Raw genomic sequence first — 15,773 nt, 5'->3', positions numbered from 1 at the left:
AGAGCTGGCGTCCAGGTTGCAGCTGAGAGAGACTTAAAACTATTAGTGGGTTATCTCTCCTTACAGCTCCTGCATAGAAGGCCTGTGTAAGGTCTCAGGGGAAGCCCCTTGGGCTGTCTCAGCTAAGGGCATGCCTGTACAGTGGCTAGGATGAGCCTGGTGCTTCCAGATAACAGGAGGTGTTCCCGCTCATCAGGTCCATCCCCAGGAACTCACCTTGGCAATGGGAATGTCATTGCTGCTGCTGCTTGTGCTCAGCTCTCCAGTGCTGGGGTTAATTGGGCGGTTGGTGGAAGTGAGGCGGCCAGGGCTGGAGGGACCTGTGGCCTGCACGCTCTGTAGTCGAGTTTGAAGCTCTCTGACCTGCAATCATAATGCTTAGACATAGTTGGTGGTTTCCCTGGCCAAAGAGCAAAACAGCCAGATGGGTAGGTGGTGGGGCTTTCATTTACATTGAGGGATCAGCCCATTGAAAAGCTAGGATGGTTGAGTTCACATAAAAGTCACTACATTCTTTTTTTTGGACTAATAATTTTTTTTAAATGAATCAGTTTCTTAAATCACATGTAATACAAAAAGTAGACTTACAAACCAAAGTGATAATATTACTAGTTTTTATAATTGCCCAAGAGTCAATATATTCTTAACTCAATCTGCCACAGACCATCATCTATTCTTCACAAGCATGAGGTGCACATATTATGTAAGGCACTGGAAGCTTCCAGGATGGATGACCATCTTGTTTTTTTTTTTGACACAGGGTCTTGCTCTGTTGCCCAGGCTGGAATGCAGTGGTGCAACCATGGCTCACTGCAGCCTTAATCTCCTGGGCTCAAGGGATCCTCCTGCCTCAGCTTCCTGAGCAGCTGGGACTAGGTGCACACAACACACCTGGCTGATTTTTAAATTTCTTTGTAAAGACAGAGTCACGCTACGTTGCCAGGGCTGGTCTTGAACTCCTGTGCTCAAGCAGTTCTACCACCTCAGCCTCCCAAAGTGCTGGGATTACTGGCATGAGCCACTGTGCCCAGGCACTGGATAACTATCTTTAAGGAATGTTTATTCTTTTAGCCCCAAGTGCCTGACTGTGCTGGGGACTGCAGACAGAGGACCCAGGATGAAATCACCTCTCATGGATTCACCATCTCAGAGCCCAGAGGAGAGAGGAATGATTTCAACACAAGTGCACTTGAGTGTTATAAATTTCTATCTCAAGTGTTATGGGAAGCAGAAAAAGGGAAGAATGTAACTCCAGCTGAAGTCATCCAGACAAAGCTGAACGAAGACAGTGGTACTTGAGCAATCTTAAAGGAGAACAAGTGAGGATATGGCTTTCGTGATGATATGCTTGAGGGGTGATAGTCGGGGGGTGCACAGGTGCTGGGATGACATGCTATGTTTGAAGAGGTGCAAGTTATTCAATATGTGTGGTTTAGAAGAGGTGTCTGCATTGGGGAAAAGATTAGGCTAAGAGGAAAGATACTGATGGAGCCAGCACCTTTCCCCAAGTTACCTACAGATGGATTTTCCCTGGGATAGTAGGTAGGAATGTCTAATTAGTCTATAAAAGAAACATGGGGCCCTCTAAGTTACATTTAAAACGCACATTTAACTGCACAGAAATTGAACGTCCAAATCCTGCTTCTCTATAGTTACAACCCTGTGACTTCCAAAGAGAGAAGTATTCCAAGGAGCTGAAGAGCGTTGCTAGAGATTGGTCTTTTATAACCTTGGTCACAGTTTCAGCATGAGAGTACAGTGTCCACCTGAAAGGGCAAACTAACTATAGCACCCAACAGTCCTTACAAATGGGCACCAGACTTTGCCGGGCTGGGAAGAGTTAGCACTAGCAAATTTAAGACAGGGCTTTCTCAACAAAATAGTGTACTAGAATCCCCCAGAGGGCTTGTTAAAACAGACTCCAGGGCCCCACCCCAGGAATTCTGATTTAGCAGGGTCTGGATGAAGCCCAAGATCTGCAAGTCTAATAAGCTCCCAAAAGATGCTGATGCTGCCGGTCAGGGGACCATACCTTGAGCAGCACTGACCTAAGGGACTTCCAAGGCCACAAAGCACTTTCACCCCATAGACAGGAAGAGTGGAGCCATGCCCTGGTGCCAGCCCTGCCGCCAAAAGCCTTCTAGACAAGGGCAGAGAACAGGCATGTGGCCTCTTCTCTAAAAGGCACTGGAAAGCTTTTCATATTAAATGTCTGGGATGTCTCCATCCTGCTAACTTGGGAAGCAAAAGTAATTGAAATTTCAATAATTCATCAACATATTAGAAGCTAAAATAGGAAAATTCCCTCAAAGCAAATTGCATTCAATAGTGGAACAGCTCAAAAGGGCCTAATGCTCTGCCACGGGTTCCAGTAACGGAGGATCGATGGAAATGTCTGCTGTCCTCAAAACAGACCAGACGCGGGCTAAACTCAAAATAGCCTAAAGAATAGGAAAATACATCCCTGTAGAAGCCAAATGGTACTGCTGATGAAGGATTACAGGACTCATTCTGAAATGGTCCCTGACAAACCAAAAATGGGTGTGGGGGTGGATACCTCATTATGCCACAAAGAAAAAATGTGCAAAGAGCGACGGCTCATTCTTTCTCCCAGGGACTGGGGGAAACCTCCCTGTGGAGACCCTGAATTTCAGTTTTTACTGCTGATGAATCTGATAAGGTCCTGAATAATTAACAATGTTAACACCACTCCAAAACCTAAATGGTGTCTGAATTGCACTCAAGACCATCAGCGGTCTGTTCTTAGAATCCCTACTGGCCTACTCATCTTGCTTTTTTTTTTTTTAAAATCTCTTTAAAAAAATACAGAAAAAAAAATGCCTGGGCAATTTATAAAGACTTTATTAAAACTATCCATGCTTTAAAAACATTTCTTCTTCTAATCACAAAAGTAAAACATGCTCACTGTGCAAAATGTAGATAACACTAAAACATAAAAACAGTCTAAGTGCTCATGTTATTTCTTACTCCACAGACGCAATTACTTCTAGTCATTTTCCTTGCTGTATATGTGCACACATGTGCTTAAAATAATTTCTAAATCTAAATATCTACGTTCACTTTAAAAGCTTTGGACCCAGAGAATGTCTGAAAACGAAAGATGATAAACATGTTTATTTTGGGCTATGCTTTATTATTTAATGATAATTGCTAGCCAGTGGAAACAAATCTAGCTGAAGGGAGTGCAGTGTGCCTGTCAGGGAAAGAAAGACAGCTGGTTAAGTGGCCTCCTCCCCCTTCTTTGGATTTGCGAGTGAGAATCTTAATTTATAGGAATACATGCAAGAAACGAAGGCTAAAGTCAATATGCTGAGTCAGCTTAGGCATGGCTTGGGAAAGAGGCAGAAACATAGTTAATAGAGTTCTCACTTTTATTCTCACCCATTGTAGTGGATTGGATTATGTCTCCCTCAAAAGATATGTCCAAATGTGGATCCCCAGTACCCATGAATGTGACCTCAGCTCAAAATAGGGTCTTTGTAGATATAACTAAATTAATGATCTCAAGCCAAGATAATCTGATTTAGGGCGGGCCCTATGTGCAATGACTGGTGTTCTTTCAGGAGGAAAGGAAGGGATATTTACGACACAGACATAGAGACAAAGGGAGGAAGGCCCTGTGAAGATGAAGGCAGAGATTGGACACAAGTCAAAGAGCACCAAGAGCTATCAGAAGCTGGAAGAGGCAAAGATGGATTCTCTTTCAAAGCCCTTTGAGGGCGTGTGGCTCTGCCAACGCCTTGAGTTTGGACTCCTAGACTCCAGAACTATGAAAGTTTGTGGTAATTAAAATATTCCTCCTTCACTGAAGATTTATTTTTTTGAGACAGGGTCTCACTATGTTGCCCAAGCTGGCCTCAATCTCCTGGGCTCAAGGGATCTTCCCGCTTTAGCCTCCCAAGTAACTGGGACTACAGGGGCATGCCACTGTACATGGCTATTTTTATTGAAGGAACTATGTTTCTCTCTACAGAATATATATTTTGGAGTCGAGAGATAGCCAAGAACCAAGGGTAACCTGAGGCAGGGACTGATACTTGTGGGAACATCATTCACCACCCTTCACAGCCTTTCTCAACTGGGGTTCCTCAACACCAGAACATGACCTGAAAGTCCATTTTTTCACTTCTCCTGAAGCTACTGCATGGCTGGTAAACATGACAATGGGAAACACGCTCTGAGAGAGGGGTACCAACAAGGAGTGTCTAAGTGCAGAAGAAGAAACCTGGCTGGCCTCTGCCTTCCTAGAGCAGGCAACACTGGAACTCAATCTTGAAGGCTGAGCTGTTCAACAAGCAAATAAAGAGGAAAAGATAATGGGAGAGACTCTGGAAGTTTCACGTAACGAAATGACATTAAAAGGCCACAGTTGTTTCTCTCTGGTATTTCTTTAAGGGTTTTGTAAAAATCATTTGATTAGAGGAGAAAACAGACTGAAGTAAGGAAGAAAAAGTTCCTTACTTTTTCTTCTGATGGTTCTACTGATGGTTCCGGTGGGAAATTATTAGTGCTCAAATACAGTCAGCGAAGTGGGAATAAGGATGGCAAGATACACTCTAGACCAGCTCCATCCAGCAGAACTTCCTGTATGGACGGAAATGTTCTAGAGCGGCGCTGTCTGCTACGGTAGCCTGATGTCACACACAGCTGTAAGCACTTGCAATGTGCCTAGTGTACCCAAGAAGCTGAATTTTTAATTGTATTGTATTTTAATTTATTTAAACTCAAACCTAAATAGCTGTATGTGGCTAGTAGCTACTGTATGCATCAGTGCAGTTCTGAAAATATTCAAGGAGGTAAAAAACAAAACAAAACAAAACAAAAAAAACACCCAAACTTGTGGCTGGTGACTTAGTGGATCATGCAGTTACTTAGCAATGAGAAAGGAAAACATAAAGAGAAGCTGATCTTTTCAGAAAGAAAAGACCAGAGCTGACAACGTCTGGAGCTGACAATGATGTCAGCTTTGGACAGGCTGAATTTGAGAAAACAATTGGGTATGTGAGGGAGGGCTTATCAGTCAACAATTAGAAATGTAAGTCTGAAGGAAAGTGACTAGAACTGGGAAGTGATTAGAACTGGATAGGTTTAGGAACACCGGGCATGGACAAGGTTCAGGGAGGAGGTGTGGCAGTGTGGTGGGCAGGAGCGGAGGGTCAGTGGAGGACAGGGAGACAGGGACACCTTTTTCTCAGGGAGAAAAGGAAAGGAGGTGAAGATGGGCAATAACAAAGGTGGTTTGCAGACTGTCAGGGGAAGATGTGAAACAGGGACTCCTGTCTGATGGCTTCTGTTTTCTCTGCTAGGTATGACAGGGGAATGTCAGAAATGAGAAAGGAGGCTGACCTAGGACCAAAAAAGAAAAAAAAAAAAAAAAAAGGAAGCTTACTCAGCAGCACTGAGAGCTCAGCTGAACTCTCTCTTTGAAGATAGTAGACTGAGGAACACACTGTTTTCTTCCAACTCTGGAGACCTCATTAAAATAAAGTACAAAATAAAAAAGGATTAAAACCACAACAGAGATAAGAATGTGCTTGGGGTATTGGCCAAAACATAATTTGGACATATACCTCAACGGCCAAGTGAAAGGAAGAGCACTGATGAAAGACACAGAATAAACAAAATTCTATAATGTACACAAAGAGAATCTACCCAGAAGGAGGACGGCAGACACTGATTCAGCTTTGGCAGAGAGCAGGAAGGACAGGAATGAGAACAGAGGCTTTCAGAGGTTAACAGAGGTTACAGCTATGTAACTGTATACAACTGAAACTTCCCAGCATATGACAGCCTCAGCTAAGTCAACAGGTGCTCCTCCTATTAAAAATGCATAGAAATGCTGCATAAAAAAGGAACAATGAGAGAAATAAATTCATTGCCAAGGTCAAAAGACAGCAAAATCTCCAGGTGCCAGAAATGAGAAACAAAGGTGAAGGGGTTGTCAGGAGGTGGTACTACTGCAAGCCCAGGGGCTGTGAGCAGGGCACAGAATGTGAGTGTGGGAGGGAGGAGATGGAGGGCGCCTGCGAGTCTAGCTGCTTGAGCTGATCCCTCTGCCTCATGCCTGGAGCCTCTCTGCCCGATCCGTTGGTGAAAAGCTGAAAGTGCTGTCCACAGAAGGAATCCTGAGGCTATGCAGAAGAGTCAACCTTCAGAAACCAAAACCCCAAACCAGTGGCACCTTTGGGTGTGAGGTCCAAATTTATACTATCTGTATATTGCGGGACTCCAAACGACATGAACACCAGAAACTGGTTTGGATTGTGCCAGGTCACCCACTGCCTCAGAAACTTCCCAATTTGTAAATCGCCCAGTATCATGAGAGAACAGGAGACTTAAGCTTCCCATGACTGGGAGCCCAGGTCCACAAAGCTGCCAGACACAGAGCGATGACAACTACAGAGAGCAGAAGATAAAACAAGAGAGCCAGCAATCTAAATCAGGAGCTGAATTCACCCTAGGAGAAATGAAAATAAAGCAACTGGTAAACTACATCACAATAGGCACACTAAGGATTCTTAAAGAGATAAAGGCAATAAGATTAAGATTCCCTTTAGATTAAGAAATAATGAAACAAAAATGGATTCCAGATCTCAAAAGCCTTCTTGTAGGGCTAGGTACGCTGACTTCGGTGGTAATCCCAACAAATTTGGGAAGCCAAGGTGGGAGGGTTGCTCAAGCCCAGGAATTCGAGGCCAGCCTGGGCAATATTGCAAGACCTTGTCTCTACAACAACAACAACAACAACAAAAATTATCCAGGTGTGGTGCATGCGCCAGTAGTCCCAGCTACTCAGGAGGCTGAGGTGGGAGGATTGCTTGAGACTGGGAGAGAGGTCGAGGCTGTGATGAGCTAGGAGGATCACACTACTGGACTCCAGCCTGGGTGATGGAATGAGACTGAGACACACACACACACACACACACACACACACACACACACACTCACACTGCATTCTCATGGGATAGAGGCACCTCAGGTTCTGTGGGTCTGTGGGTGTTGTTCTGTTTCACTCACTACTGCATTGCCAACACCTTCAACAGGGACTGACACAGTCTCAATAAAATCTATTGAATGCCACTAAAAAACCTATCACTCTAAAGTCTAATGTCTACTTAGAATATTGTGGTAGGCTGAATAATGGCCCCCAAAGGCATCCACGTCCTCCTAAACCCTGAGAACTGTGAATGTAACCTTGCATGGCAAAAGGGAACAGAGATGGGTAGAGTATCATGGATCGTCTAGGTGGACTCAGGACTCACAACTTCACAACTCAGAAGTTACACCCCTCCCTGTAACAGGGAAGCAGGAATGCCAGAGTTAGAGTTCTGAAGATGCTATACTGCTGGCTTAGAAGATGAAGGAAGGGGCACAGTCAAAGGATGCAGACTCCCTCTAGATGCTGGAAACGACAAGCAAGTATATTCTCCCCTCCGGTCTCCAGAAAGATGCAGCCTTGCCGACACTTTCATTTTAGTGAATGAGATGCATTTTGGACTTCTGACCCCCCAGGACTGTAAGATGATACATTTGTGTTGTTTTAAGCCACTGAGTTCATCATAATTTGTTACAGCAGTCACAGGAGATTATACAGCTATTATCAAGAGTGTGGGCAAAAGATTAAGAATCTATCACCTAAGATTAAGAATCACCTATAGATCTTTGCTGAAAGAATTTCCTAAGAATACATGATTTTCAGTACCAAAAAAATTAAACTTGAGAAAAAGAATGGAACGAAAGAAACAATGGAAGTACAAGAGCTGACAGGGACACAGGTGGTGAAATACTCCTTTGCTGCTGTTGGGCGGACGGGCTGGCCAGCATTCCCTGAAGCTGCCCTGGAGTACTTGGTCAAAGCAAGACTATACACACTCTGAATCCCAGCAGTTTCACTCCTGGACATGTGATCCTGAGAAATTCCCACCAGGCCGGAGGAGACACAGGGACTATGCCCTGAAGCATTGTTTGTGGTCATGGGAAGTGGGAAGCAATTTGATTGGCAGCGGCTGTAAATGTAATAGGTGGGTCACTACAGAATGCTAGATGTCCTTAGACACACAGGACCAGATGTACACACAGTCATATGGACCAACCTTAAAATTAGAGTGCTGAGGAGAAAAACATAAGAGAAGGTGACAGCACAGTAACATTTAAATAAATTAAAAGTAATGCAAAGCACTATCTTAGGACATGCACAAAATAGGGGGAAAGGGATGGGATATTATAGGGGATAAATTATTTATAAGTAATAAATTAAAAGAGGGACCAGTGAATGTGACTGATGAATATAATTATCTTCTCTCTCTGCCCTGAGTGCCAGTTAGAACAAAAAAATCCAGGCATGGTGGTACGCACCTGTAGTCCCAGCTACTCAGGCAGCTTGCTACGCAGGAGGATCACTTAGTCCAGAATTCAAGAGTTGAGTGCACTGTGATTACAACTGTCAATAGCCACTGCATTCCAGCCTGGGCAACATAGCCAGATCCCACATCTACCTATCCCTCTAGTGATCTCTCTCTCTCTCTCTCTCTCAATCAATCAAAAAGAAAGTAAATGATGCAAGCCAGGAGCATGAGGGATTAGGCAGAGGGGGAAAGTGAGATGTTGGAGGGATTTGGCACTAGAGTTGTCAAACACAAAGAGTGTGCACAGAAGCAGGTTTCCAAAGTGCTAGGTAATTCCTCGAAAACGTGAGGCTAGGCAAGTATGAAACAGGTCAGCTATGCGGATGCTTCAATCTCAGGACAATTGTGGGAGCACAGACAATTGTGGGAGCAATTGTGGGAGCTGATGAAGTCATCTGTGAATATGGCTCACAGATGAGTGACAAGCAGGAAGGCAAGGTGGCACCAGAGTCCTGAGCAGGATCAGAAACATTTTTATTAGCCATAAAAGAAAGAGCCTGTTCCGCTGATGATATGTAGCAGTGCTCACTGGGTAGTTGTAATTTCAGGCAATTAGGTTGTAACTCATAATTTCACTGTGTAATGGAGCTGGTTGAGATGAGATGATTTCCATACTATAGAAGGGTGAGAATCACTAGGTTGGGAAAGCTCTACTTAATGAGCTTCATGCAGTTAGTCCCTGTGTAGTTTTTGGAAAGCTGCCGTCTCGAAGACCAGGGTTTGTAGATATTTTGCCGAGAACCACACCTCTTATTGGAGACTTTATATGATTCTTCTTAGAGCCCTCAAATAATCAGAACCTATTTACAGCAAATATTTATTTCTTCCTATAAACTGAATTTACATGGTATTTTATTGTTAATGGCAATTTTGACTAGACAGAAACACAAGAGACCACAACATAGAAGGAAAAAAAATCCAACAGCGTTTCCATTTCTCGGTAAGTGTGATAAGTGTGCTATTTTCTCTTTTGTTCTATAACCCACTAAAGTACCTGGATATGATTATCAAAATGGTTGCATCGGAAAAGGCCAGCATTTTGGCAACCTTCCTTTTCTTTTCTTTCTTTTTGTTTTTTTTTTTTGTTTTGAGACAGAGTCTCGCATATCACCCGGGTTGGTGTGCAGTGGCGTGCTGCAACCTCCACCTCCCAGGTTTAAGCGATTTTCCTGCCTCAGCCTCCTGAGTAGCTAGGATTACAGGCACCTGCCACCAACCCGGCTAATTTTTTGTATTTTTAGTAGAGATGGGGTTTCACTACGTTGGCTAGGCTGGTCTCGAACTCCTGACCTTGTGATCCACCCACCTTGGCCTCCCAAAGTGCTGAGATTACAGGCGTGAGCCACTGTTCCAGGCCAATCTTCCTAATTTCTTACCAGCTTTTTGACAAATTCAGTCAGCTTCTTTCATGACAGCCAAAAGCTAGACTTTAAGCAGCCTGGCTTCCTCATAGGTCCAGGGAGGCTGGGGTGAGTAAGCAAATACTGGTGCCCACAGCCAGAGTTGACTCACAGTCTCCGTGGCTCAAGTGTGTGTAAGGCCCTCCTAAAGTAACTGGGAGCTGTGTCCATGGAAGCGGTGAAAGAACCAGGGTTCTGGGGATTCTCTGCCTTGGATTCCCCCCTAAAACTCCCTCAGTCTACAGAGAGGAGGGGAACACAACACTGGACTCAGGTCAAGGTAAACGCACGCATATCACCAGCTTCCTCTTTTCTGCAACAAGCTCATTGTACCTTCACGTAGCATTAGAATGCCAGGAGAGTGGGTCTGTGAAACCCTAAGGAATCTGGCCCCCACGTTGCTGTAACAGAGGATGTTTAACCCGCTGCTGGTTTGCATGGGAGTGGGGCTAGGCTGAGGACAAGCGTGGACAGAAGGCTACAGGAAAGTGGTCTAACCAACAGAATAATGACAACTGCCTCCCCTAATAAAGCCACCAGATCCCAAATTTTGGTACCTAGAGTTAACATCAATGTAGACTTGGGCAAGTTTGTTAAAGCTTTTGTGGGCCTCTGTTTTCCCATCTCTAAAAAGGGTATAATAATAGTACTTACCAGGTAGGATTCTGGCAACGATTAAACAAAATGCGCATAAATCATCGCCCATCACAAATAAGTGTTTGAAATATGTTCTGGACTGGCAGAGCGTGGTGGCTCATGCCTGTAATCCCAGCACTTTGGGAGGCCGAGGCAGGCAGATCATGAGGTCAGGAGATCAAGGCCATCCTGGCTAACACGGTGGAACCCCGTCTCTACTAAAAATACAAAAAATTAGCTGGGTGTGGTGGTGGGCACCTGTAGTACCTGCTACTCAGGAGGCTGAGGCAGGAGAATGGCGTGAACCTGGGAGGCGGAGCTTGCAGTGAGCTGAGATTGTGCCACTGCACTCCAGTCTGGGCGACAGAGCAAGACTCCGCCTCAAAAAAAAAAAAAAAAAAAAAAAATATGTTCTGGGCTATTGTCATAATTTAGGTTTTCAAAATTATTTATTTTTAGAGTTTTAAAGACAGGGTCTTGCTATTACCCAGGCTGGAGTACAGTGGTGTGATCATAGCTCAGTGCAGACTTGATCACCTGGGCTCAAGCCATCTTCCCACCTCAGCCCCCTGAGTAGCTGGGACTATGGGTGCACACCATCACATTTGGCTAATTAAAAAAAAATTTTTTTTTCTTTTTTGGTAGATAAGAGGTCCTGCTATGTTACCCAGGCTGGTGATTTAGGCTTTGAGTAAGTCCTGCTTTGCCTTTAGAAGTATCTCATTTTAGTCTGAGGAGGGTCTAATGTGAGAGGGGTTCAGTCTGCAAATGTTCACAGAATGTCAATACTATCAATATTATTAACAGAGCCTTTCTTAAAAATAAGCCCTACTGAACTTGCACTGGTAAGCAGCTCCCTGTGGAAGTGATTTCCTTCACGGGGTGAGCTGGGGGACTTGGAACCGTGCCAGGCAGTGCCTCCATGCCTTGGGAGCCCCAGGGTGCCTGCACCCTGGTGGACTCCACCCTCCCTCCTCTTCTAGCTCAGATGACCCTGGTGAAGGGACGGTACAGGGCAGGCTCCACACGGCAGGCAGCTTCCCCAGGAGACACTGGGCTCATCACTGCTACATGGTGGGCCCAGGAGGAGCAGGCTGGGCATGAGGAGAAGGCAGAAAGCTTGCAGTTCTTTCTCTCAGTTCACCTGCAGAGAGGAAGTAGAGGATGCTTGGAGAAGCTCTTGGCCCATGTCCAGTGGGTGACCAGAGGAAACTGCCTCCCCCTTCCCTGTCTCCAAGTGCTGACCATGATCATGATGTGGGGGAGTGTGCCGCGGTGCTACACCCCATTCACTGACTCTGGCTCATGGAAAGGCCTGCACAGACATCCTCTGAAAGAACTTCCCAATGATTTTGACACACACGTGAGGGGACACCACAAGATGGATGAATGAAACTGCCTGTTTCTCTGGAACTCTGATTTATGGTCAAGCCTGGCTGGTATCATGGTCAAAGCATGTAAATCAGCTGCATCAGAAACTTGTACTGTTGAACCAACATCCACATGCTCCTCCAAGTTCCTAAGCCCCTTTATCGTTAGGTAAAGCCATTTGCCTAGTTCTGGTCAACAGGCAGGGCGCAGAAGCATTTAAATGCTGTGGTGGGAGCTTTTGAGTGGGCTCTTAGGTGGTAGACGGCCAACAGTCTGAGTTTCTGAGTGAATGTATGGATCAGAGACGTGCACCTGTCCTCTAACCTGCATTGAACATATGGTACGGGCAAGAAACAGTATGCCATGCCACTGAGATTTGGGAAGTGAACCTGTTATTGCAGAAAAACCTAGCCTCATACCAACTAATACATCAGTCACACAAAAGAAGAGCCACCTGAGCCTCCCATCTGGAAGGAGCACACTGAAGCCAGACCCGGCTCCTCTCGGCTCCCTCCCATGCAGCTAGATGAGAGCTGGGGAGAGCTGAGAGGAGCAGTGTTGAGACAGGGCTTGTTTTTACAGAACTTTTATGGATTTAAACTCAGCTAATATTGGCATCCTTTTCCTTATCCTGTAAAGAAATTCCTATGAAGAAATGGAACAAATAAGAAATGAACAAAGGTCAATAAAGGACAAAAAAGAAGACTCAGTTTATACGTGAATACCAAACCGTTAAAAGCTATGAGATACAGATCATTCTCTATGATCCATACTTTTTTGTTTTTGCTTAATTTGGAAATTAAAGAGGACAAAGAAGAAAAAAGCAATCACATACTTCCACTGCCCAGATTTAACCTGTTATATTTTAGCATACTAGTGTCCTCTCAATTTCTATGTATATACTTCTGCATATGAAAAATTATACAATGATATGAATACATTCATTTAAAAAATAAATTAGAACATTATAGAGAAGTTTAAGGTCCCTTTGAGGCCAATACAACATATTATCATTATGATGTTGGTTTATATTTTTCTGGTCTATTTTCAATATTTTTATATACACACATATGAATATCTATGAAATGGAAATTTATACAGCTAGAAATTCACAATGAAGTACTATTTTGCAGTCTGTATTTTCTCTATATAGCCCTGTGGTCGAGAAAAGCAACAGTGAGGGGAGGTAGAGTGGGACCAGCTCAGATGGGACCATGGCCAAACGAGGCTAAAGGAGATGTGAGGGAAAACACAGATGACTATTTAACCTCTATAAGATCACAACAGTTACACTTCCAGGCTGGTCTCAAACTCTTGGGCTCAAGTAATCCTCCTGCCTCGGCCGCCCAGAGTGCTAGAAATATAAACGTGAGCCACTGCACCTGGCCAAGGGTGACTTTTATTTGGTTCAAAATAGCATGTCTACTTGTCTCTTGAATTGACTGTGGCAATGAAGCCAGAAGCCAGACTCCCAGGATGACAGAAGCCCGGGAGAGACAGATGGAATTCATTCCGAGACATGCAGAGAACACCCAGGTAGAGCACAGTGTGTAAGGAAAAAATTGTTCACACCTTATGACATGAACATGCAGAAGAATTTTGTAATTCTGAAGAATTCCTACAAAATCTCAGAAGGAACTTATGTGGCCGATTTGTGTTCAAGTCTATGATTCAGTGGGACACAGTTTCATGTGCCTGTGGTCACATCAAGTTTGCTTTGCCAAACACAGTGCGGAAAGCACTGATTATTTTTGCTACATCGTGGTTGACTTAAACAAAGTAGCTAAAAAAATGGGAACAACGTGGAGAAAGTGGTTCCTGCCATCACGTGACTCTCTGGGGAGCTCTCAGGGCACTCTCTGTGTTTACCTGTCCCCACCACTTGACATATACCTTTGCAATGATCTGTTTACTTGACTGTCTCCCCAATATCCTTGAAGCCAGGGACTGTGTCCTGTTCATCACTGTAACCCCTCTGCCTGGCACAGAGATGACCAACCATGTTTATGAAATGAATGAATGAATGAAGAATACAGTACTTCCTTTCTAGAGTAATTCTCCCTTGCCTACATTAAGCCCACTTCTTTATGTGTGAGGAAATACATGGCTACATTACAGAGCATACAGAAATAAATGATTGCCTCATTCAATAATGAACTAGGACCAATAATAAAATTGCCTGTTGTTCCTTAGTTACTGCTCTGCCACTAGCCTAATTTGTTAACTGACTACATTAAAGATCTAATTTAATTAAATCTTGAACAAAGCTCAGAAGATCTACAGAGAGCACTTTGCTTAATTACAGGCAGGGTTCAAGCACCAATCCTATTGATCTGGTCAGTTAAAATTCTATACGATGAATGTGGGCAAAGAAAAAAAGAAAGTGGTCCCAGCTGCTCGTCAGGGAACTTTGATGAACTGTGGATTCAGAGATGCTATAAAGACAGCAAAGGCAAACCAGCCTTGTACTCTGTACTGTCATAAGGATAAACAGAAAATGGCACCTCAGTTGCTCTGCAGAGCTACACATTGTGAAGAACAGAAGACAATGACAACCACAAAGGACAGATCCCTCCTGAGGGAAATCAAGCACACGAGGTGGGTGGATGGGGGATGGTTGGAAGAAGACCTTCGGCACTTAAAGTCTAGTAAACAGGCGTTCAAATGCATCTAGTACACTTTTTGAGATCCACACTCGTTTTGAAATAGAAAGACAATTCATGGTATGTATATACATTCCTGAGAGTATCTCTAGTTGAGGAAGAAATAAAAGTTACCATTATTTGAAGGTAACTGAAATAAAAACTATATAAAACCACACTAGTTGCACAAACTTATAAAAGGTAACAGATGTGACTGGAAGAAAGGTTTTGACTAAAATGTGTCTATGTGTGTAGGCCTGTATGTGTGTGCGTGTAATTATCCAATGTCCACATTAGAGTTCTTCAAACATCTAAGGATTCCTATTTAAAAAAATGACTGAATGCCAAAGACTCGTAGGGACTTGGCAGGTCAGGCTATGCATGACCCAGGCAGTCTGGCCCCACAGCCCTGGTACCTAGTGTAGTGCCTCTGCTCTGTGCTATTCTTAATACTGACCTCCAGAGTTGGAGAAAACAATGGAAAGTGGGGAAGGGGACTTTTTACTTTTTGCTAGTCAATCAAGGGCTGGCAAATGAGAGAAGAAAATTCATTCTAAACCACAATATGTAATTACACCGAAGACCAACAATTTCCCTCACAAAACATGCACCATCAGAATGCACACGCTAAGAGTAAGTACATACCTAATTAGGGCATCAATCATAATCACCCGGGAGTGTAACCCAGGAAATTACAGGTGGCGTGAGCTTTAGTGCTAAGCAAATTTCGTCATGTTGCCCAGATAAAGCCTTTGCTGACTGGGATGATTTACACCTGCTGATGCGAGGATGGAGACTGGCATCCGATATAGCTGCATACTGAAAATATGCTTATGCACGTGAGTTAAGACAAAATGATGTTCAGATATGAGAGGCAGTAGTGCCAGCCTTTTAATTATGACATTAGCACAAATGAAGAAGAGTTGATAACATTTAAAAATAGTAATTTCTTCCATATTTTTCAAATGAGGAAGAGTTGATAACATTCAAAAATAGTAATTTCTTCCATATTTTTATATAATGGCAAGTAAGAATACTTACAAATGGATTAAAAACAAAATGATGTACACATTCCGAGCTTGTTGAAGGACAGAAGAGCAAGTTATTTACAAGGTCTTTTTTATGACTAAGGGAGCAAGAGCAATGGTGAAGGATGATGAGACCCACTAGATATATTTTTCTCTTCTTTTTTTTTTTTTTTTTTTTGAGACGGAGTCTCCCTCTGTCGCCCAGGCTGGAGTGCAGTGACATGATCTTGGCTCACTGCGACCTCCACCTCCCGGGTTCAAGCGATTCTC

At 43.8% G+C, this 15,773-nt stretch overlaps 1 protein-coding gene across 2 annotated transcripts in view; it reads right to left on the bottom strand.

Moving 5' to 3' along the window:
* MCC (MCC regulator of WNT signaling pathway) overlaps nt 1-15,773 on the bottom strand; it is a 474,315-nt gene that overhangs the window by 61,051 nt on the left and 397,491 nt on the right. For both annotated transcript variants that reach the window (XM_008014163.3, XM_008014164.3), the window contains one exon: nt 217-363. In XM_008014163.3, the coding sequence (XP_008012354.1) occupies nt 217-363 (147 nt within the window). The remainder of the gene's footprint in view (nt 1-216; nt 364-15,773) is intronic.

Source organism: Chlorocebus sabaeus, chromosome 23 (genome assembly GCF_047675955.1).
Source record: "Chlorocebus sabaeus isolate Y175 chromosome 23, mChlSab1.0.hap1, whole genome shotgun sequence".
Lineage (NCBI taxonomy): Eukaryota > Metazoa > Chordata > Mammalia > Primates > Cercopithecidae > Chlorocebus > Chlorocebus sabaeus.
Note: the sequence above shows the minus strand (reverse complement) of the source record. Positions and strands in the feature narration are given on the sequence as shown.